Genomic DNA, 23,333 nt, shown 5'->3' with positions numbered 1-23,333 from the left:
ACACAACAGAAAGACAATTTTGACCTCATTTAACAATCTATAAATTGTCATAAACTCTTTGAGACATCAGTTCCATTTCTGATAGGCAGCACGCCTTTTGTTCGTCTTCAGGAAGAAAATGCCGTTGCTTGCAATACAACCAGTGAATACCCAAAGCCTCCAGGAGCCTTCCTTCGCCTCTTCGGAAAGCAGACAAATGGAGCTATAGACCAGGACCCGGCATGCAGTCTCACTGCACTTTGAGAGCAGCAATTCTTGACTCAGACTTTCAAAATGAGGTAGGAAATACACAATTACTTTCAGCTTGCTCACCACCATCTTGTTTTAACAGATGGAGAAAGGAAGCACAGAATTTTTAGTAAACTGTCTGAGGCAAAGGCACCGTTTAAAAGGGCACTGCTGACTGTTTAAAAGGTTGTCACTGACATAGGCTTGGAAAGTACTTGCCCCTAGACAGACAGACAGCACCTTCTGCCTAAAAGTAGTATGAAAAATTCCCCACTAGACTATACAGAAGATGACAACATCCACAGGAGAACTTTTAACTCCCTGTTATGGATGCAGCTTACCACTCTCAGATGAACCCCATCAAATCACTTATGGTTTGCATCAGCTTCTGTATCGTCTGCTCAAGACTTTGAATTAGGTTTCCTGCTTCTATTCTCTCCAAGAGGAAACCTGTAGATGTTTTAGCTCATTTCACAGTCTGCATATATTCACTCATTTGGTTATCGAAATAGTAGCCAAGGGGGATATGATAATTTTGTTCCACTGACAACAAATGAGTAGATTACATTTAAAACAAGACATGGCTGCAGGCACCAAACAGTGCTGCTTCTATTAGGAAAGCCTTTCCTCCTGCCCCCTCCTTCCTTGCTTGTTTCAGGACCTTCGGTCTTTTGCAAGTGAAGAGAGAACGATAACACACTAGGAAAGATGAGGAAAGCTGCTCGTTTCCCATTTAAACACAATTTTATATGTTTTATATATATATGCATAGCATATAATGCGCCTATTTTTCTTTTTATGACTTAGAAATAAAAACAAATGTAGTGGATTTTTACTGTGTACTTGCACTGATCATTGGATGCCATAAAATATTTTGGTAGGCATAGCTTTGGAAAAATCGGTAACTAGGCAGGTGCCAGCTGTGCAGCTCCATGGTGCCAGGCAGTCATGCTCCTTATTGCCTCCTAAACTACAGGGGCAGAAAAGGATGGCTCCAAAATTTAACTCCAAGAAATTTATACTGGGACAAATAGAATTTAGCGTGATCAAGTGTGCTAGAAAAATTAACTCCTTTCGTATCATCTCCTGTTCTTTCTTTATTTGCAGCAAGGTTACATCACTGGCTTCAGCCAAAACATACCCAGTTTGGGCCAGTAAAAGGTGAAGTTGAATCAAACCTATTCTGTAAACACCAGTGTCTCGAGGAAGTCCAAGCAGAGACAGTACCCACGTCAAATGGTTTGCAATCCTCACTATATCACATTAAAACACTTGTGAGAGATGCAGCTCTTCAGTTACCAATGCACCAATGCTGCTTGGACAGGCTTACATAAAGTAGAAGTTATTTCCAAAATGAATATCAAAATGCAGGTATTAAAATAACGAGGAAAAGGAAGGAGTAACATTATCCTTCCTTGTGCTGGAGTTCTCATTCCAGGATGACAATGTGATATTTTTTTGTGCCTCCTGAGAGGCTAAAGGATGGGTCAGGAAGGGGCATTCTACTGCCTTGCACCTGGTACGGGGTTATTTGGTGCTTGCGAGGTGTCGAATCTCCACTGATGACTCCGCGTACCCACCATACAGATGCTGCCCACAGAGCGGGACATAACGTGGTCCTCCAGTTACTTGTCTTGAATTTCCAACAGATGGTTGCTTCCTTCATTGACTAGCCTCTCTGCATATTCCCAGTTAGGTACGGGACAGCCACACGGCACTGTGGGATACAGAGAAGATCACAGGGCACTTCCCTTCTAAATCCCTCAAATACGTACCGCAGATGATGGACACTATAAAGCAGGGGGGAGGAAGAGGGAGAAAAAAACCACACATTTAAGATTATGCCAGACGAACATTCCTCTATTGCACTGTTAATTGCTGGTCCTTGGTGTGATTTTGGTCCAGGCCAGTCAATGATCTCGCACGCAAATTTTGGGCATAGCTCACGAATTAGGAAGGGCCAGCAACACTGCCAACAGGCACTTTGCATGCAGTCACTCTATTTTGAAGGGTGACAAGTGTTGAACATTACAGACTTGGGCTGTTCCATGGCAATTTACTATAGTGCAAAAGAAAGATTTGGGAACTTCATGTTCACTGTTAGATACTTATCCTTAATAGTCTTACCAAGTCTCCATCTTTAGACCACGACTGGTTTAGGCCAGCTCTGAGGACCTTATGGGTCTAATGGGAAAAGCAGGACAGGGATCGGGTCTGCTCTACAGCAATGTCCTGCAGAAGTCTTGCGGAATGACCCCTTTTTGAGGGTGAAGTGACAACCAGCAGCAAGAGAAACATTTGAAAGTAGGAGAGTAGCACTGAGAAATGGCATCATGTAATAGAGGTAAGGAGAGAACCAACCTTCAGGAGAAGACAGGGAACAACAGCTCTTAATTCTCAACTAGCAGGTTACCTGCAGAGAAGCTATCAAGGCATCTGGATACCTCATAAGGAATTACATGTCTGATTTCTGTTTAGCCTGTTAGGTTTATTTGTAGCGTTTATACATAAGGTTCAAACGGCACTTACTCAAACTAAATCCCAGGTCTGCATTTCTTGTTAACAGCCTAGCAATAACAGAGATCAATGCTTATAACTGAGGAGTAGTCAGACCCAGACCCAAATTTATGAGATTCCTGCCAATTTAATTTGGGGTACCTTTGAAGCAGTTTGTGCCCTTGGGTTCTGAAAGGACAACTGACTCCAGGAGAGAGTTCAGCAGAAGAACATGAATGTTATCACAGCACTGGTGACGCCTTCTGTACATAGTTTGAACTGTTCATAGACGAGAGCATGCAGAAGAGCTTCAGAACATTATGAGTCATTACATGTATATCTATACGGATAAATGGACTCATCTAGTGGACACTACAATTAATTTTGCAAACGCTTAATTTCAGTCCAGTCCAGGACATTCCACAGAACACACAAACCCCTGTGGAAAAGGCAGTATGCTGCATGCCAAAGTAGACTGCGCTGAAGTTGAAAATGTTGCTTTATTTTATTTCCACCTCCATGCTCCCATTCAGCAAACACTGACTGTTCTCTTGAAATGTCCGTGTGCGGGACAAGAGGCAACAATTGGCAAAACATATAGATATGCTGTCACCGCTTGATGGAAGCTCACGTACCTTTCCAGAGTCCCTTGCCAACAGAATTAAATTGTGCCATTATAGATTCTTTCCTCAAGGTTTCTATTAAAGTATTTCCTGCCAAAATTTAGAAATGCAAGTCAACATTCTGCAGTAATCCTATGTGCTCTGTGCATAGAACTTTTCATTCTTTTTCTTTTTTTCTTTTTTTTTCATTTTCTTTTTTCTTTCTTTTTTCTTTTTCTTTTTTTGCAGTAATGCTTGAGTCAAGGCAAGTGTTTAGCACTGGGATGACATAAACATAACTCCAACACCTCTTCTCAGAAGGAGAGGAAAATGAAACAAAAGAATAAACCATGCTCTTTTACTCCACGCCTTCAAATTCCTCAATTAAATAAAAAAAAGCAGGAAAATTTCTTGCTGCCGAGAGCATCACTACCTCTTCCTTTACTCAAAAAAAACAATGAACAGAAAACCAAACTCCTAAAGGCTGAAGGGCACCTTTGTTGTTTCTTGCTGAGGATTGATTGCAGAGGTAAATAAGTATCAGAGCTGCTGAAGCTGATCATGCTAAACTTTATGCCTATATACCATAAAATGACAGGTCAAAAAAGCTTAGAAATTGAGCAGCGGTGTGCTTATGTACAGCAATTCTCATAGAGATCAACCAGTGACAAGAAGGGTTTTCCTTAAAGCCACTGCTCCAAATCTGCTTTTTCAGAACCTCTGGCATGCGCATGGTCCTTGTCAAAGCTTCCCACAATCCAAACCTCCCGCATCTATCCCTTCATGGGAACATAAGGTGGACGTGGATTAGTCAAATTCAGGAAACAGCCTGTCCGAGACTGCACCCTACAAATTAACTGAATAACAGTGCACCCTCACTTGAAGACATGCAAAATTAAGCCAGAAAAAGACGGAAGGCAAATGGAGATTCTTGGCCAGTGAACTAAGGTATCTTCCAGTGTCCTCTTGCTGCCTGCCTTTTCTACCAGGATGCAATCAGACGCAGCACGTAAACCCAAGCAGCATTGCCAACACAAGGCCAAAGATTAATTGCAGCAGTGCCTCTGTTGTGTTGCCAGTGAAACCAACTGCTCCAAGCTACAAGTTTGCATGAAGAGCCCAACCCTTTTTCTCTGTCAGAGACATGAGTTCTCTTTTGTCCGCTCCAGACCGGATCAATACTACAAGAGACCTGATCTCCCGACAGCTGGATGTGCCACAGGCCCAGCTTGGAGCTCTCCCACTGCCACAGCAGCTCAGAGACGAGAGCTGGAAACCTTTGGCATACCTCTCCTGAGACCATGAACTACAACTGTTACCCGTGCTGGAATTTCATTACTAAGTTATTGAAAGTAAACCCAGACTTTTCGCATAAGTGGCTAAGAATCCTATGACAGGTTCACTTAGTTTGGTGGCTTCCAGCCAAATAAACCAATTCCATCTCTCTCAGGTTGAGAGTTAGCTAAGTGCCTGCATTTACAATTCTTATTTTCCTGATCTAGAGGAACAGAGATGAAGAAGGAGAGGGAGGTGGCACCAAATGGTTAGAAGAAAAAAACACCTTGCACTGATTTGTTAAGGGAGTCATGCCCCTAACAGCTCGTACTTCAGAAACACCTCCCTCCTCCCAAACACTGGGAACGCTAATCAGATATAAACAGGAACCAAAACTACAAATTTTGAGAAAGCTGAACTCCATATTGAAAAGCCCAGATCCAACTTTATTTCTGGTACTAATGCAGCGTCGCTTCCTGTCTTCCTACCAGCTGATATCGGAAAGCTGCTCCTGTCTCCTGGGCTTACAATTTGCTGTCTTTATAAAAACTTCTTCAGAGCTATATAGTGCCCTTGCAAAGGAAAGGAAAAATAAGAGCACCCAGTACCTGCCCAAGCTAGTGAAGTGACTCCCAAGGGGCGGGTTTCTCCTGCTCCCCATTCTGTGTGCTTTTGAGACAACTTTTCTAACCTGAGTAAGCTGAAGTTAAACATTTTTGGTCCCTGTGTCCAAGGACCACTCACATTCAAGTTTGGATACTCCTCGTACCACAGAACTAAAGTGAGATGATTCACGGAGGTCAGGATTGCAGTTTTAACACAGCTCTGGGTATGCTCCAACAGGAGTGACGTACTCTGTACCTGTGTCCCATTCTACCATCGCTGTTTTATTTACAAAGAGCAGATCACTCTGGCGTGACAGAGGGGCTTAGCTGACGAAATCCGAAACCATCAGAGAAACCTTACAACAGCATGAATGACTTGCCCATTCGCATATCTCAGTTGTTCCATTTAATTCAATCTTACATGCTCAACTAAGGCTGAAGAAGAAGCAGGGGTCTATTTAGTGCCATACAGTTAGTTGCATTTGTACAGAGGACATCTGTCACCTAAGAGCAGCACTGAAAGTACCAACCATATGGATACGAGCTTTTAGCACATTAAGCATGTTCTGCATCGATCTAGTGACCTGGGGGCAGAAACCTCCAGATATCTCCTTACATGACGTGAAAGCACCGGTCCCACCTCCATCTCTAACCAAGCAGGGCACTTACAAGTACCCTTCTCCTGCTTATACTCCTCCTCCTTCTCCCGTGACACCATCAGCTGTGTGCTGAACAGAACGAAGAATTAATTTCTCACAACTTGTCTGTAGCTTTCCCATACAGGCCTGGAGGTGTGATTTAAAAGCACGGCTTAGAAGCATGTGAACTTTTATAGAGTTTAAAGAGAGCTTAAACAACTAGGCCTTTGTTTCAACTTGCATGATCAAGCAGTGTGTAAAAAAAAAAAAAAAAAATAAGAAATGATGTGAAATGTAGTGTAGTTCTAGCTTTAGCCATTAGTCACGTTTAAATTAGTTATAAATAGGAAGGGGGAAAAAAGGCCAATAACCAGAATGAATTGATATAACCAACTCCTACTCTGAGTTCCCTCACCACTATAAACACTTGCTTAATTATTTTCTGGAGCACGAAGTCTGTATTCTTAATTGCAGAATCCTCTAAGATTTAGAGTTCCTACTCACACCCAGTGACTGGATTTGTTTGAAGGGAAGACTGTTTGTGCTTTATCCTGTAGGAAGTTGTTAACGCCCAGTCATTTCCCCCTTGTATTCTCTCCTCACTGACCCCAGAGAGACCACTTCACGTGAAAGAGAGTTTTCTTTTTGAGACGGGTATTATAGCAGCATGCGCTATACAGTAAAACCTGAAGTATCCAAGAACTTAATAGCTGACACCTTTGGAATTCACTAGCTCCGGTTCCGATGTATATTAGGGTTGGGTTTTTTTTGCACAGATCACAAAATTATTTTCATAACAATTCAAGATGTCACGGTTCATACAGATATAGCATCTTGCTTGAGTTTAATGCATCTATTTTAACTTGGTTTGGTTTAAACTTTCAGGAACAGCCCAACACAAACATATATTCCCATGAAAAGAAGGAGTAAAGAGCCACATAAATTCGTCGGTATGTAAGTAATTCTACTGACTTCCATAAGAGAAAGCTGTTCTCATATCCTTTCTGCACTAGGCAGGAGTCTCTACATCTCACCCACTATAGTATAGTTGACAAATATAATTGCTTTTTTTGCTCTCGTGAGCAGTTATTTCCAGATTTGGGATTGGCCAGGCTTCAATCCAGAAAACAGGCTTTTCATGACAATCCCCAAATAACTTCAGAAGCCAGGAAATGCCCTAGTTAGGAAAGGGGTGGATTCATCCTGCCTGAAGTATTTGGCAGACCAAGCATCCCACACCTCCCAAACGTTCAAAGAACCCATCCTTCAATTTCCACAAGATTTCCAGCTGGGTGTTACGCTGACAACCAGTGCTTTATCCTAGCCAACCGCTATCCATGCAGTATACAGGAGAAACTACTGATCATCCCGCAAGTTTCATAAGTTGCAGTTGCACCCTTCCTATTGTGATTTATATTTTCATCGTAGTCCAACTACACCTCAAATGCCAAGCCCTCCCTGTCCCACACGAGCTAGAGCACAAGGAAGAAAATGCTCTCATCAAGAAGGCCTTTCGAGAGAAGGCCTCAGGGGGAAGTTATTTCCAAATGGAAGTAGTCATGCTGCGGACAGTCTGCAAGAAGATTTACTTCTGGATTTGTTTCAGGGTATTCAGAAAACTGATTTAGAGGACCTTTACTTCTAGTGTCTGGTGGATTGTCAGGAAATCTCACAGTTACATTGTCACACGGTCCAATCCAAGCTCACTCCTTTGGCAGATCCCAAGAAAGGGAAGACGGTACTGTACAGTCTTCCTTGTGGTGAGGCATAACCTGCTAGTGTAAGCACAAACTGTAATCCTAGATTTGCTGTCCTGGCATATCCCACTGCAAGCAGTTTAACCTTTGCCTCTGTTTCTGCATTTGTAAGAAGAACACATAATATCCCAGCTCAGTATGGCATCGGGATTAACAGTTACTGTAGAGGAATTTGAAGGAACGGAGTACGCACACATACACATCCCATGTATATGCTCTTCAAGAACAATGGGCCTTACATACCTTTGCAAGGTAACGGCTTTGTCATATGTAGATTCAAGACTGGGAAACTAACAGGATACAAACATTTCTCCATTTTTGTGGAGACAACCTATTTCAAAAGAGCTACAAGGCGACCCATGCAACAGTTAATATAGTAAAAAACAAGTATTATTAAAATACTTCGGGGTCAGGTGGCAAATAGCACTTTCCCTGGATATGAAAAGTAGGCAAAGCTCTCTGCGGCCGTTTAGAGATGATGCCTGGGCTATTCACCAATGCAAACTGAGATCCAGGTAGAGCAAGAATCTTCCATTTTTATGCACCAAAAGAGTTCGCTGCTGGTGCCGCTTCCTTCACATGCTGCTGCCCTGGGCCAGTCACAAAGGAGCAGCTTTCTCAGTCGCTTTGGTGACATGGGGCAGGGGAACAACGCATGGTTCATGGTGTCACGAGAGAAGCAACCCCTGCACTTGAGAGCTCAAATGTTCAGGAGGAATATAAAGCCCGGGCTGAACAGTTACAAAACCCAGCAGCCCCCACAGGTAGGTATCACCTTACCATTTAGCAACAGAAAAGCTGGCTGTGCAAATAATGTGCATAACCCACTCTTAGCGTTGTCAAACAAACATAAAAACCTGTCGGAGCAAGCTGGGACAGCCAGCCAGGTAAAAACAGTTCCTACTTGCTTCCCCAGAGTACCTAATAATACGGGCAACAATCCAGCTTTTGTAATACACAACTTTCACACCCCTGGCTGGGCCATTTGTTGGGATGGAAATGGGATGGACAATTTCCTACTGCTTTCCAGTGGGTGAAATCCTATTAAAGTAAACAAAAACTGTTTTCATCAACCAATTGCAAAGGTTCAGCCAAAACAAGTGTATTTCTCCTGCTGACAGTTACTGTTATAAGCACCATGGAAACATTTCAGCTAACTACAGGAGTATTTCTTCCCAGGAAATGCTGTCATAGGCAGGCTAATACCTAGATGAGAACCACCAGCATAAGCGTCATCCAGAGAAATCTTCAGTAATGTTTGTGAGAAAAGGAAGTTCAAGGAAGACCCGACAGATACAAACACCTGACCGAAAGTGACAGAGCTTCAGCAAGCAGTGTACTCCGGGACACGCCAAGCCAGCTACCTCCAGGAGCAAGGATATGTGATTTTTCTCCTTCACACAACACTATGTTGGGCCACACTGATCACACAGGAACCCGTCTCCCAAACAGAGAAAACTGACAGGACAGGGTAAAACTTCTGCATCACAGCCACTGCAAGTTAACCCATTTCAAAGCATCAGTCCTGATTTTTGAGACCTCCCTTAAGTTTTGATTAGGTTTTCAGGGAAAGATACCTTTCTTGAATGCGTCGCTACATCACAGAAGCTGCTATAAGCAGCGTGTCACAGCACAGAAAACCTTCAGACTAGCTGAAGGCACACCCACGACCATTTCAGTTGTCTCAAGGCAGCTAACACACTGAGGAAAAAGTTAAAAAGTTACACAGAACTTGCCAAATTATTCTTTCAAGGAGTTGCCTAGATCATATTAGGAAAATATATTCTTAGCAGTTGCCAGTTAAAGATCTAAATATGTTTAAGAACGCCTTTAAAATTTGCTAAGCTAGTTGTCTCACATACTATAGTTATTCACAGTAGACTTTTCAAGTATTTTTTTGCCTGTCGTAGTCCAACATTATTCCTTTAAACAATTATACACAGCTTCAGAGTCAAATCATACAGAACTCCCAAGGCAAAGAAATCTGGTGGAAAGAAGGGCAAGAAATTCAAACTATGTCTTCACTAAGATCAAAGACTTTACAGTTATTAAACAGAAAGCTTTACCAGTAACTAACAAACCACCTAACACCTGAAAATCCTAGTCAACACAAGGTATGCCTGGTTTCTTATTTTGTCCTCATCCTCAGCTAGGGACTGAGTATCTCATTTTTCTTCTATCCCCAACCTCAGATGCTCTTTTTATAGCCAGAAGTACAACTGCTCCTGCTACTGAACAACTTCCTGATACTCCCTTTTTGGTGGCAGTCACATGAGTCCTCACGACAGATGACCAAACCCAAGCTGATGCTAATAGAATTGTGGCAACTGTTTTTCAGTCCCTTCTTGACACAGCCAAGTCACAAGTAAGAGGTTGCCTATAGTTAGTCCTGTCTTATTAGAAACAGTCAACGACAGGGTAGTTTTTTAACATCAAAATTCATGTGATTTGGTGATTTTTGTTTTATCATTGAAATATTTGAAGATGGCATATTCTTAAAAAAAAAAAAAAAACAACACCAAAAAAAACCCCAGTCTCATATAAACTGCTAGCCCACTTGTTTGCTTGGAGCCTGACTGAATTCTGAATACTCGGGGCTGAAAAAGCAGTAACTGCCTATTAAAGTGTAACTGCTGAAAGTAGTAACCCGCTAATTTTGAGTTTCTGTAATACATGTGTTTGCTACTTATGACTGGCTGCATAAACAGGTGTCAACTTCATCCAATTTAGGAAAAGTCATAAAACCAACCCTTTCTGAGTACTGTTAAGAGGCTCATCCTAAGACGGTAATACCTCACTCAAAAGATTTGAGTGTATTGACTGTATTAAATTTGACTGTTGAGATTAGCAGTTGTTTCTGATGTTAGCATAGTCACATTTTGCAAGCCTAAAGCAAGAAAGGAGCTCTTCAACGATCAGAATGAAAAGAAAACCTAAATAAAAATCTCAAGATACAACTAGCATTTGAAAATAGACAAATGGGTTTTGGTTTTTTTCATATTCTGGAACACGTGGGGTTCACAGTGAGGTTCACAATCATCCTCTCCATCATAAGAAGTCTGTGAACTAAAGACAGAAAACATGGGACATTTTTGTAATTACTTCCTGCCTCAAGCTGCTAGTCTCCTCGGCCTCAGAAACTCTTAGATGCATGCAAATGGTAAGTGGACTACGTTCACATCATGAGTGAGAAAGGTGGAGGAAGGTGATCACACAGAGTTACGGGGTGAAACCTTGGTTAAAAAACTAAAGAGCCAAAAAACACACACAGCTTTAAGTAAATGATTTCACCCTCTTCTGACTTACCCTAATTTAACAAAGCACATCATGCCTTGCAAGAATGTGAAGTATTCAAAGAGTAAACCACCCTATTTAACACATTTTCTCTAAGAAAACACAGCTGATTTTGCTGCTTTATTAAGTGAAATATTATAACAACAATCCTCATTATCAATACAGGCTGGGGGATGATGTGATAGAGAGTAGCCCTGCCGAAAAGGACTTGCAGGTACTGGTGGATGAGAAGTTCAACATGAGCTGGCAATGCGCGCTTGCAGCCCAGAAGGCCAATCGTATCCTGGGCTGCATCAAAAGAAGCGTGGCCAGCAGATCGAGAGGGCTGATTCTGCCCCTCTACTCTGCCCTCAGGAGACCCCACCTGGAGTACTGTGTCCAGCTCTGGAGCCCTCAGCACAAGAAGGGCATGGACCTGTTGCAGTGGGTCCAGAGGAGGGCCACAAAGGTGATCAGAGGGCTGGAGCACCTCTGCTATGAGGACAGACTGAAAGAGGCTGGGGTTGTTCAGCCTGGAGAAAAGAATGCTCCAAGAAGACCTTATAATGGTCTTCCAGTACCTGAAGGGGGCCTACAAGAAAGCTGGGGAGGGGCTGTTTGCAAGGGCATGTAGCAATAGGACGAGGGGCAATGGTTTAAACTAGAGCAGGGCAGGTTTAGATTAGACATTAGGAAGAAGTTCTTTACACTGAGGGTGGTGAGACACTGGCCCAGGTTGCCCAGAGAGGTGGTGGAGGCCCCATCCCTGGAGACATTCAAGGCCAGGCTTGATAAGGCTCTGAGCAACCTGATCTAGTTGGAGATGTCCCTGCTCACTGCAGGGGGGTTGGACTAGATGACCTTTAAAGGTCCCTTCCAACCCAACACATGCTATGACTCTGTGATTACTTTAGAAGCACCTAGAAAGCAATCAGATGGTGTGGAGCACACTGTAGGACTTTCTGGGCATAGGGGACTGCTTTGATCATGGCTTGCACACCACACAGGATGAAGGGTCAAGTCATGGGTGTCTAAACAAAGCTGACAAAGCCTTCAAGTAAACTAAGCCTACGACAGAAAAAGACCCCAGCATTTCAACTCCTGCTTCAGCACTGAACATTTCCGAGGATGTCTAATACCTATGCGAACCTTGTCCATCCTTGTCCATTAACAGCGTTCATCATATATATAATAGCACAGGTCTATGAGCTCTCAGTCATGAACAACCACCAAAGAACCTTCATTTCGACACAGGAAGCTTCACCTTTGATAAAAGGATTGGGCATATTAGAAAGTGTGACTGAATCGGCCTGAAAATTCAAGATGTGATGGAAGTGGGGACTACTGGCTGATTCAGAGTTCAGGTCCTACTACTAGTAACTTATGAGAAGAATTAGGCAGTAACAGATCTCTAAAGTGACAGAGGAAAATTTAATTTATCAAGTTCAGGAAGACAGCATTGAAGTAATCAAGGCACAAGAAGATGCCAGCCTGGAGGAAAGTGCTAGTTCAGGGGATGGAAAATAAAGGTTGTTCAGATATTATAAAGAAATAACACACTGCTTAGACAAAACCTGTCTGCAAAGTGTAAGAGAAAGTGCAGGATTAAATGCTGCACCCAAATAATGGTTTGAATGAAGCATTAGTCTTTAGCATAATATTACATTTCAAAAACAAAGCTACCAGTAGCAACAGTAGGAATCCTGATACCTGTAACACAATATGGTTGTTAAAAATACAGGATCCCACTACAATAATGGTGAAATTAATGGCAAAGTCTTTGGCCTGGTCTAAGGCTCTACTGGAGTCAGGTTATGTACACACTGGAAAGATGCTGTTGTTTTTAAACGTATGGAAACATGGTCAAATAAATCAAAGGAAAAACTCAGGACAAAAAAAAAAAAAGGCTCAAGATGATTTATTTTGGATGCATTGCAAATAATTCCACCAAACACAACAGTATAATCACTGAGATGGAAACTCGACTCAGATCCTTGGAACAAGAAATTCCTGTTTTGCCCCCCTAGAAAAGATGCTAAGGTATTTCCTTATCTGAAAGGGCTCCTATGCATAAGTACCGGCTTTCCTGCACAATATACAATGGATCATGTATTTCCCTTAATGGGGTTTTTCATCTAAACGACCCCTACTGTACTTGTTTTAGCAGACAGGATAAATCTGTTCAATCTTCCTCCTTGCAGAACTACCCAAGTCACTTCTGTCTTTTCTCTTTCGAAGACCTAAAAAACAGTACAGGCGGCAAGAAAGAAAAGAGAAAGAGGCAAAGAACAGAAAAAGGTAATGCAGTCTTTTATGATTTAAGGCATGATAACAGAAGGGATGGTTGACTGATTATGAATACTCTGAGATTCTTGTGCTCCTTGTACTTTCCCCCATCTCCTCTAGGAAAGCAAAACCTGTCAGGAAACTGGTGAGTCAGCATGCTTCTGCTGTTTGTCTTAGCTACAAGGCATCGATTTTTTTCCCCAACACTTTGATATAGGGTCACAGGTATCCTACTTAAAATCTTTACTGAGAGCAAGGGGGTCACGGCAGCAAGAGCTGTGAGTTTAAACAAAAAAGTGAATTCTATTTTTAGAGTATTTGTTTGGACTCTTAAATTTTCTGAGAGACCTGAAAGGAAAAAATACAAAAAAGATGACATTTTCTTTAAGCTGTTTAAGATAAAAAAAAGGAAAGAACAATGCACACTCTTCACAAAATCTTCTTTCAAAAGTCAATGAATGTTTCCCTGTAATCAGGTATCTTATACATGCGTATGTCTAATTAACGCAAAAACTAAGGCTAAAATGTAGAGTAATTCCAATACATGGAAGGAGTTTGTAGAAGGCAGCAATTTTCCCTCTTTAGCACCTGCCCAGAAACCAGGCCCCTTTCAACTTATCTGAAATTAGACAATGAAAAGTCACCAGGCATTTTGAAACTAAGCAATGCTATTTGGCCAGAAAAATCTTAAATCGTCCCGTTAATACTCCAAGATTAGCATTAACCAAAAAGGAAACCTGGTATATTTTAAAAACAAAAATGCAAAGGCGGCTCGGGAAGCTCAGAGGTCTCCCCATTCGCATAGAAGAGGTCCATAAAAGGAATGATAATATTTCAATCTGCAGTGAGGTGTAATCAAATAATCTCTGCTTAATAGGCTGGAGATTAGTTATGAAGCAAAACACAGAGTCAGACCATAAAAAGTTAATTGCAAATCACTGTTTTCTTGTTTAAATTGGCAGGAAATTGTGAAATATTTCCTCTATAAAAACATAGGTGAGCTATTATGTAGAATTTACCATTAATCAGGTGGAAGGAAGGGAAGTACAGAGCAAAGTAGTAATAACATGCTAAGAAACCAGTTGCTTCTGAATAAGAAAGTCATTGGGTCTGTACATTAACATCTAAGTCCGAGATTTACGGTCAAAGGCAGCCTTAAGACAGAACACTTCAGAGCTGGTTTAGGTTGTGAATGAATATAACACCAGGTGCTATTTACTATATACTTTGTAAGAGGCTTTGAGATACACAGGTGAAAGAGCTACATAACCAGAACTGCTAAGAAATTCAGGTTACAGCTAGTGGTGGACAACAGGAACTTCTTGATCCGTTCTGTATGCATCATCGGAACAGAGATGCCCCAGAATATTTCATATCCTTAGCTCTACTCAGCAGTCTTTAGGGACGAAGCAGCGTTCAGTATAGTATATTATACTTCTGAGGCTAAGCACAGAAATGACAATGGATGTACGCCATTTAATACAAGTAGAAACAACTAAACCCTATTAAGTATATGATGTGCTTTTCATTTGATGACCTCTCTCTGCATGGACCTTTCCTGAAAACACTTTTTCCAGCGATGAGATACCTCATGTTCCAATAGCCATGCATTGGCAAACAGCTCCTCCTTTGGTAGTAACACACAATACTATCTGAAGCATCCTCTTCAGATCTGGAAATTGACACACTACAGTACAGAGGTGTTTAAGGCTCTTTGTGTCTTTGTGACAATAATCTCCAAAGGACTCTTCAGGGAGATTCTCAGACTGGATTTTCAGCAGAGTACTCTGTTACGGAAATAGAAGGGTGAACAAAAACACATCAAACTGATTACAGAAACTGTGTTGCCTTGAATCTGTGCTAGTGGTTATGTTTTCCTCATCAATTCTTACTTTAATTCCTTTAGAAAAAGTAGAGAATTTTTTTTGTTTGTTTTTAAGGTAAACCACTATTTCAGAAACAAGAGAGTTTGTAATGGACCACTTCAGCTCTGTGTTCCTCCTGTGCTTCATACACTCTTTCAACACACTAGCACTAAGATCTTTGTTTAGGAAGACGTTTGCTTCTGATGTTCAAGTATCATTCCCTCCCATCCACAACAAGCAAGGCTTCATCAAAACATATTGACTCGGCAGCTATCACAATTGTGATTACTAGGGTTTAAAGACCATGCTTCATCTTTGTTTGACAAAGCACAATTTCAGTCAATAATGGAAAAATTGTCTCTGCTCTAATATTTCATGGAAATACAAGCATAAACAAAGATAAGCTTAGTGGAGTTAGACTATGCCGCTTTGGCTTTCTAAAGCAAGCACAAGCTCAAGTGTTCACTGACAAAATATTACCAATTTAAAACATTACAACAACGGATTTGGTAAAGTTGCTGCCAAGTAAGTGGAAGTCTAAAATAGCGACAAAAAGTGGTGATCTTGGTTCTGTGACTGACTGAAGGCAATTGCCCATGCTGCTTTCCCACTTTTTGAGATGTACAAAAGTCATAACCTGTAAAAGGCAACAGGATTTACAGCACAGAGACTCAGAACCCGCACGATACATTTGATAAGCCAGATATTCCTAATTGAATTTAAAATCAGGTGTGTTCTGTCTGTACAGTCACTCTTTGCTCCCAGGTCAAAGAAAGCAGATTACCACAGCCACAAACACAACCCCTATGGCTAACCTCCATCATGATTCTTCCGTAGCTCAGCTTGTCACTGCTGTGACTAGCCTTTGGGTTAGGAACACGTTGGCAAGGAGTCATCTGGGACTCTGATGAGAGCAGGAAGCACGGGCATTGCATACAAATATGACTCAGATAAGGCACAACCATCAACTTCACCTATGAAATGAACGCAAAGAAGTTTTCTTAAATAACTCCGGGCCTGCATTACTTTCTAGAAAACAGGTCCCAGGTTACACCCCTCCAATTTCTATGACAGGTAGCCAAAAGCTTCTGCTGACTGCTGAGCAAACCCATTAAGTCTAACCCTGCAAATCAATGAAGGAAGAGGCCACAAGAGGAGGCTAATCTCTTCCTCCTTCCCAGAAGGAACAGATGGCCCAGAGGGAAGGCAGCATCGTAATAATCTCCAAATTATAACATAATCTGCTCTAGCAGTGCTTTCTTAAGAGGTAATATGACCTCTTCCAGTTCACATCCTAATATCCAACTAAAGACCTTCATCAGCTCTCTGCAGGGAAGAGGCTTCCACACGCATCCCCAGGCACGTCCCACCCAGTCGCACCAGGTGAGTCTGCAGCTGTTCCATCAGGCGACATCAAACTCACATACCGGCAGATCACATGTTATTTTTCACCTAAAGCCCCTACGGCACTTGTGAACTCCAATTTTCTTAAATCACAGATTTCTTTCAAGATGCGTCATAAAGTTCACAAGGTGGCACTGCTCAAGATGCCATTATTTTGGAAGAGATATACACGCGCTAAAATTGTTCAACGAGCGATAAGAGAACAGGCCCTCTATTTGGCTTTTCAAACTGACAAAACAGGACCGTTCAGCAGAGCCTTGAAAACAGGGCATGGCATTGGTTTGGCCAAGATGTTTCACACAAAGTTACAAACCGTATGTAATCTCTAAGTAATTAACCCCGAAAGTTTTGCGTGCACTAGCACGGTGCAATGCATCAGCTGTGCACTTACACTGGACCATTCCTTAAAGACTGTCCTTAGACTGGGAGTATATATCAAAGTATCCAGTGCAGTCACTAATAAAATTCAAGCCAGCTCTTTTAAAGTAATTATTTCTGAATTGTTGGGTTTAAAAAAAAAAAAAAAAAAAAAAAAGGGCAATTATCAAACTTTTACTCAGAATAGCATACATTTGTACAGTGGGAAAAATAAGGGCAAAAAGGCAAAATCTGAGGTCTGGGTAAAGAGTGTTTGCAAACTTCTAAGCAGAAAAACCAAATTATTATGTTATGACACAACTTTTGTTTAAAGATTAATGAAAAACAGCCAAATGCATAGTTTCGCAAAATCCGGTTAGTATAAGTATACACTCAAGCACGGACATATCTGAGGACACACCCTTTCACTTTGCCAGCAAAAGAAAAAAAAAAAAGAAAAAAAAAGTTAAGAGTAATTAAACCTGGTATACTAGCCAAAAGTCTTAAGGTCAGATAAATACAGTACCTCAAACTTAAGGCAGCTATTTGAAGAGTTCCAACTTCCAGCTGCTTTTAGTTACTATGTCAAATTTAAAGATTTTCACTACAAAACTATCCGGCCTTTCAGAATCGTTTGGCTCTGAAAGACCAACTTGGCTTTATGGGTGAGCACAAGTGGATGCAAAAAGCTTCATATCAGACCAGCAGGCTTTAAAATACTCCACATGCTAAGGATTTGAGAGAAGAACCTATTTTCAGGCTACTGAAAATAAGTTTATATTGATACTTCCCCACCACTCCTTAAGAGAAACTAACCTGAGTCGAACTGGTGAGCGGAAAAAACGCCCCTTGCTCCCTGCAGAGAGGGTTTCACAAGCCACAGCACACACAGATCCACAAAGAATGATAAACCCAAGCTTTTAAAAAGTGCTAATATTATAAAAATGATTTGGTAAAGCTTTTCATTCTCAAACAGTTGGTCTCTTGACAACGCGTCTCTGCAGCTCCTAAGCACACATATAATAAAAACCTCATCAAGAACAGATCCCTGCAAAGGGACAGATAAGTGGTTGGAAGCTGTGAAAGTTCACACTTCAGAAAAATCAAACCAACAAACTGCTGAGCCCTGTTAGTTGGTTTGGTTTTTTTTGGTTTGTTTTGGTTTTTTTCGTTTTTTAAAAAAAAGTCAACCCAAAACATAAGCTCTGTCAGAGAGACTCTAAAACTTGGACTGATCTGTTTAACAGGTTTTACTAACCTGCCGTAGATTTCTTACGTAAAAGTATGTGGATTACAATTTTTATTTCTAAAGCATATGAAATCTAGAGAAAGAATACTGAAACTGGAAACATGCTTTTAAAATCCCAAAGAAATACTTTTGTCAAGCTTTTTGTCCGTAGATTAACTCAGAAACCAAACTTCTATGACAGACTAGCACAGAAACACGTACACAAAACCAAGACTAAGCTAGTGTCTTGAGGTGGCTCATTAAAAATAAAAAATAAAAATCTACCTGGTGCTTGAAAGAGAATAACAGAAGGCAGAGCATGTGTGAGAGCTGAGGGAGCGCAGAGCCAGCAATGCCCTTCTAATGCTCTACCAAGTACATGAGTTCTCCACAGCAACGGGCAGCTGGCACGAAACCTATTTTTAAAGGAGCTGTATGCCTTAAAGTCCTCTCCATGTGAATAATGTCGCCTCAGGAGAACGCCAGCATAGATGCTCTTATTTTCATGAGACAGAAGAAACTAGCAGGATAGCAGCAAAACTCAGGTTGATTGGGGTTTGGTTGGTTGGATTTTTTTTTTTTTTTTTTGGAGAAGCAGCACGTAGAATTCCTTCAGCATGATTTATTTGTTTTATTGTTCCTGCAGCACATTACATTAGAGTCGAGCTCACGCATGAAGTGTCCTACAAGGACAACTTGGGAACACCTAGCTCTGCTCTTGTGTTGGGAGCGGAGAAGAAGGATGCACCAGAAGGGCAGCAAATCACGTGTCCTCCAGGGGCTAACAAGGGAACCTTTCCAACAGCTCTACGGGCTTTCATTCAGTCCTTTAACTGATGGAGGAGAGGGACAAATTACTAGTGGGTCACTTAATAGATTTTTCTAATTCTGGAAGGCAAATTAAATAACTCAGGTGACAGAAAAGTCTGGCTTTTTTTCAGAACCAACTGAAGAGATTAGATCCCTTGCAGTTTTAGGTGAGAGAAATTTAAGGGACTGATTAGCCTCTGCTTTCTGAAATATCACCTTGACGACTCAAAGCACGCAGCCTAACATTACCTGTTTTTTTAAAAAAAAAAACAACTTTCTTCCAGCAGTTATTTATGCCTAACAGTACAAGGAATAAATAGGCTTCCATTCCCAAAATCTTGGAATCTGCCCTCTACTGAAGCCACGAAGAGAACTGCAGCTCAGTGATTTAACTGATAAACACAGCCAGCTTCAGAGTTCCTTGGAGTCCCAAGTTTTACAGCCCCCAAACAAATCTATCTCTTGCTTTTACTGGCTGTGTATAAAACATAACATTTGCTTCAAGAAGTGCTTGTTCAGGAGTCTTTTGAATACAAAACATGGAAAGTCACTAGTGGGGGGGTGGGACGGAGATAAGAACCAGTAGTTTGTTGTTTTTTGTTGGTTTTTTTATATATAAGTGCTGACTCATTAGAGCTAAAACACAAGAAAGAAAGAAGAAAAAATAAAATTGCAGTCTTTGGCAATCTAGGGCTCCTAATCATTAGATCCAACACAGAACAGAAGAACAATAAAAAGAGCAATTGCATTGTAAATTTATGTACCACGCACAGGTTATGGAATGTAGTGCAATAGGGCACTATGCAGTGATAAAGCTGCATTCCTTACAAAGTTAATGGCTTTAAACTCATGATTTGTACATGTGGGCAATCCTAAATGACCTTCATGCTTTCCAACATTCACTAGAAGACAGATTTATTTGTAATCACAAGTCAGCTGTTTTGTTTTGGGGGATAAACATATAGTTGGAAGAACAAAGGTTTAAACTTTGAATTAAGTAGTAAATGCAGAGGCCAGTACATAAGCTTTAAAAGCTGAATTTGAAGACTGTACTCCAAAACCCAGAGTGGATAACATTAGAATCTGAGCAAACCCTGACAGAACAGTTGTTTGCTGCTCCTCTTTATTTTTTTTTCTTTTGAAAGAGAGAGGGATATTTTCATAGTTCAGTTCCATTATAAAACAGTAGCCACTCTAGCATACGCCTTATGTAAAAACATGTCCTGTTGCAACATAAGAGATCCAACGTTCACAACGGAGAAATGAAGTTATATTGCTGTTAGTGTCATGGACATAACACAAGAATATTCTTTTTCTAACAAAGAAAACGCATCACGTTTTTATTTTAAAAAAGCAATGCCTGTCTCTTATTCCCAATTTTCTTTGACATTAAATAGTAGTTTGGAGAAGGTATCTACTAACCTGGACTGCAGTAGAACAGAGCGGTATCCTAGGACAGTATTATTAACTTACCCAGCAGCTGTTCGTTGCACCAAAACCATCCCCAGGATACAACGAGCAGTAAATTCTGGGGTTTTTTTTACTAACAGACCAAGGCAATAAACCTTGGATTATCTAAAACTTCCACATCGTAGTTCTTACGCTGCTGAAAATGATGTTCTAATTTAGACTTAAGGGAAGTAGAGAGACCACTTTAAGGAGAACTATTTCTGGATATGCAGAGACATGAGGGAAAGGGACAGGAATAATTATTTTTGCTGCACGTCCAAAATCAAGACAGTTAAGAAGTATATAGAAGCATATAGTTCCTGATGCTACAAAACAAATGGCAAAGAAAATCTTATTTACAAGCATTTGAGATGAGGCAATAGGCTTCTGGTTCTCAACTTCCTATGAGTTGCAGTAAAGAATTTAATTACTACTTCCCAATCTAAAGTGCCCTGTTCTCACGTACCTATACAAAAAAACCCAACTGCTAAGTAGCGTGAGGCAGCTAAATACTGAACACATAGCAGATTTTAGTACAAAATTGCCAACAGAAGCACACAAGGCTCTGAGACAATTCATAAAACTACCCAGGTCTTTATATAAGGTTAATGGTTTGCTAGCCGAGTACCAAGGTTCACAAAACGGGTACTTTTTTGTTTCTTTTTTAAATCTGATTTGAACTTTGTGCATTTTTACTTAAAACACTTCACTAAAATCTCAACAGCAACCAGATGGGCTGAGGATATTTTACTTATAGGTGTTTTCAAGCACCTTATTAATAAAATAGGAGACCACAGGAAAGCCTGAATACTCAGCTCTTTAGATATATACTTCGGTTTGCTGCTCCTGGGTCAGGCAGCATGACAGCAATCTGAGCACAGTACTTGGATGACTAACACTGAAACGGGCTGAAAACAGCAGCAATCATGACAGAGACAATGAAGAACCCCGGCAATCGCACACAGTTCCAATGAAAGAAAAATGATTTAAAAAATCACTGTTAAAAAAACACAGAGAAAAAACAGTTATGATGCTAAAACATACTTTCTTAAAGGCCACTTTTCACTAAAGGGATTATGTATGGTATTACCAATATGCATATAAATAAAGCATGTGGCATAAACAAGTGTTAGCATAAGATCTTGGACACCTTTAAGAATGAAACTTTAAGGCAAACAGATTACAAAGTGCCATAATAAAAACACTCGTATGTCAAGGAAGGTATGCGTGGTGTTAAAAAAAAAGTGATCAATTAAAAAACCTGTCTCCTGAAATGAAAGGCACAAAGGTATATTGAGCTAAAAGAACATAATCTTTGGAGATCTTAAATATAAGCCACTGCCTTTACCAGAGTACTTCAAACAGAAAATTCCTCTGAAGCTTATCATTTATAGAGAGACCAACGTAGAGGAATAATGGGATAAGAGGGCAGAAATACACTGGGTGTTCAATAGGGATGCACCGAAGGGCGCTTTAGGATGGCTCTCCCTCTCTCCTGCTGCGCAGATGAGGGAGACGGAACACGTACAGGGTAGCTCCTTTCCCCAAAAGATTTCACCTCAGCCTATCAAGATAAGGAGCGAGGAACATACGAAAAGGTGTTTGAGGGACGTTTTCTGCAACGTGCAAAAAAACCCCAAAACTATCAGGCAGACTAGTGGGGGTAAAACGAGGGGGAAAGCGTGAGGACTGGTGGTGCGGTACGCCCCTCCTCAGTCGCACCGGAGAACAATCCCACCCGGAGGAAAGGAGGCGCAGAGGTTAGGGCAAAGCTGGTTACAAAGGCAAGCCTGAGACTAGGGTACGGTGCAATGGGTACTAAAAGGTGGCAAGCGAGGTCTGAGATGAAGGCTAAATGTTTAGAAAAGAGAGTAAGCGGCACGAACACACAGGCTTGCTAAGGGGTCCGCGCAGGCTGCCAGAGCGGAACGGGGGCTGAGGGTGCAGTGCCCTGGGTACGCGGGGGGGTAAGAGCCATGCATTTGCCTGGGAACGCCGAGGGAAGGCGCAGAGCAGAGCCCGGCGGGCGGGAGGGGAGGTGAACCGGCTGAGGGAAGGCTGGGAGCAGGTCGGGGCACGGCACGTTAGGGGGGCTCGGCAGCGGACGGGCGGTGGAGGGCGGCCCGAGGGGCGGCGGGGCAGGGGGAGAGGGGCGGCGGGGCAGGGGGAGAGGGGCGGCGGGGCAGGGGGAGAGGGGCGGCGGGGCAGTACCTGGGCGTCTTGGCGGCGGCGCTCTCCCGGCGATCCAGCACTCCCGGCACGCAGTTGGTGAGCTCGGTCCAGTCGGCGTGCAGCCCGCAGCTCCAGCCGGTGGAGAAGCGGGAGAAGAGCCAGGTCTCCCGGCGGTTGGGGCGGTAGCAGGTGCACTTCTTCTGCCCGGGCCGGCAGTCGCAGGGCACCTCCAGCCGCACGTTTTGCACCAGGTGGCGGCCGAAGGTGGTGCCGCCGGTCTTCTGGATGTGCAGGAAGACGATCACGTCTTCGCCCTTCATGTCGAAGGCGAGCTCCCGCTCCAGCTCCCGCACGGGGAAGTAGTACTTCTTCACGTAGTGCGGGTCCGGCGTGGGGAAGAGGTCCAGCTCCTCCGAGTAGGAGCGGCCGCTGGGGGAACCCAGGCTCAGCCCCGGCCCCACGTACTGGTAGAGGATAAGCATGAAGCACACCGAGACGGCCACGATCAGCAAGAACTTGCTGGTCCTCTCAACCATGGTCCTTCCCGCACGCTTCATGTGTCACCATCTCCCGGGGCTGCCGGCGCTGGGCAGACGACGGCGGTGCCGGGGGGCGGGCGGCGGAACCCGGCGCCTGTGCCAGCCGCCTCCCCCCCCCGGCTGCTCCCCGGAGCAAGAGCCTCCCCGGGGGCGGCGGGGCCGCTCCCTGGCTCGCCTCGGCTCCCCGCTGTCCCCGCCCGCCCCGCCGCGGGCTGCGCCGGCAGTGGGGCAGGGGCAGCCCGCAGCCAAACCGCTCCGGAGGGGCCGCGGGCAGAGCGGCGAACTTGGGAGAGAGGGGGGCGGAGAGGGACCGAAAGGCAAAACCAGCCCCCTCCCGCCCCCCCGCTTC

The 23,333-nt window shown here is 42.7% G+C and overlaps 1 protein-coding gene across 1 annotated transcript in view; it reads right to left on the bottom strand.

Annotated features, from left to right (window-relative positions):
- Positions 1 to 23,333, bottom strand: part of HS6ST1 (heparan sulfate 6-O-sulfotransferase 1) — a 197,585-nt gene extending 174,252 nt beyond the window's left edge. Inside the window, exon 1 of the mRNA XM_054206247.1 lies at positions 22,485 to 23,333. Within this exon, the coding sequence (XP_054062222.1) occupies positions 22,485 to 23,002 (518 nt within the window). The 5' untranslated portion in view covers positions 23,003 to 23,333. The remainder of the gene's footprint in view (positions 1 to 22,484) is intronic.

This window comes from Rissa tridactyla, chromosome 6 (assembly GCF_028500815.1).
Source record: "Rissa tridactyla isolate bRisTri1 chromosome 6, bRisTri1.patW.cur.20221130, whole genome shotgun sequence".
NCBI lineage: Eukaryota > Metazoa > Chordata > Aves > Charadriiformes > Laridae > Rissa > Rissa tridactyla.
The sequence above is the reverse complement of the archived record's forward strand: the minus strand, read 5'-3'. Positions and strand labels throughout refer to the sequence as shown.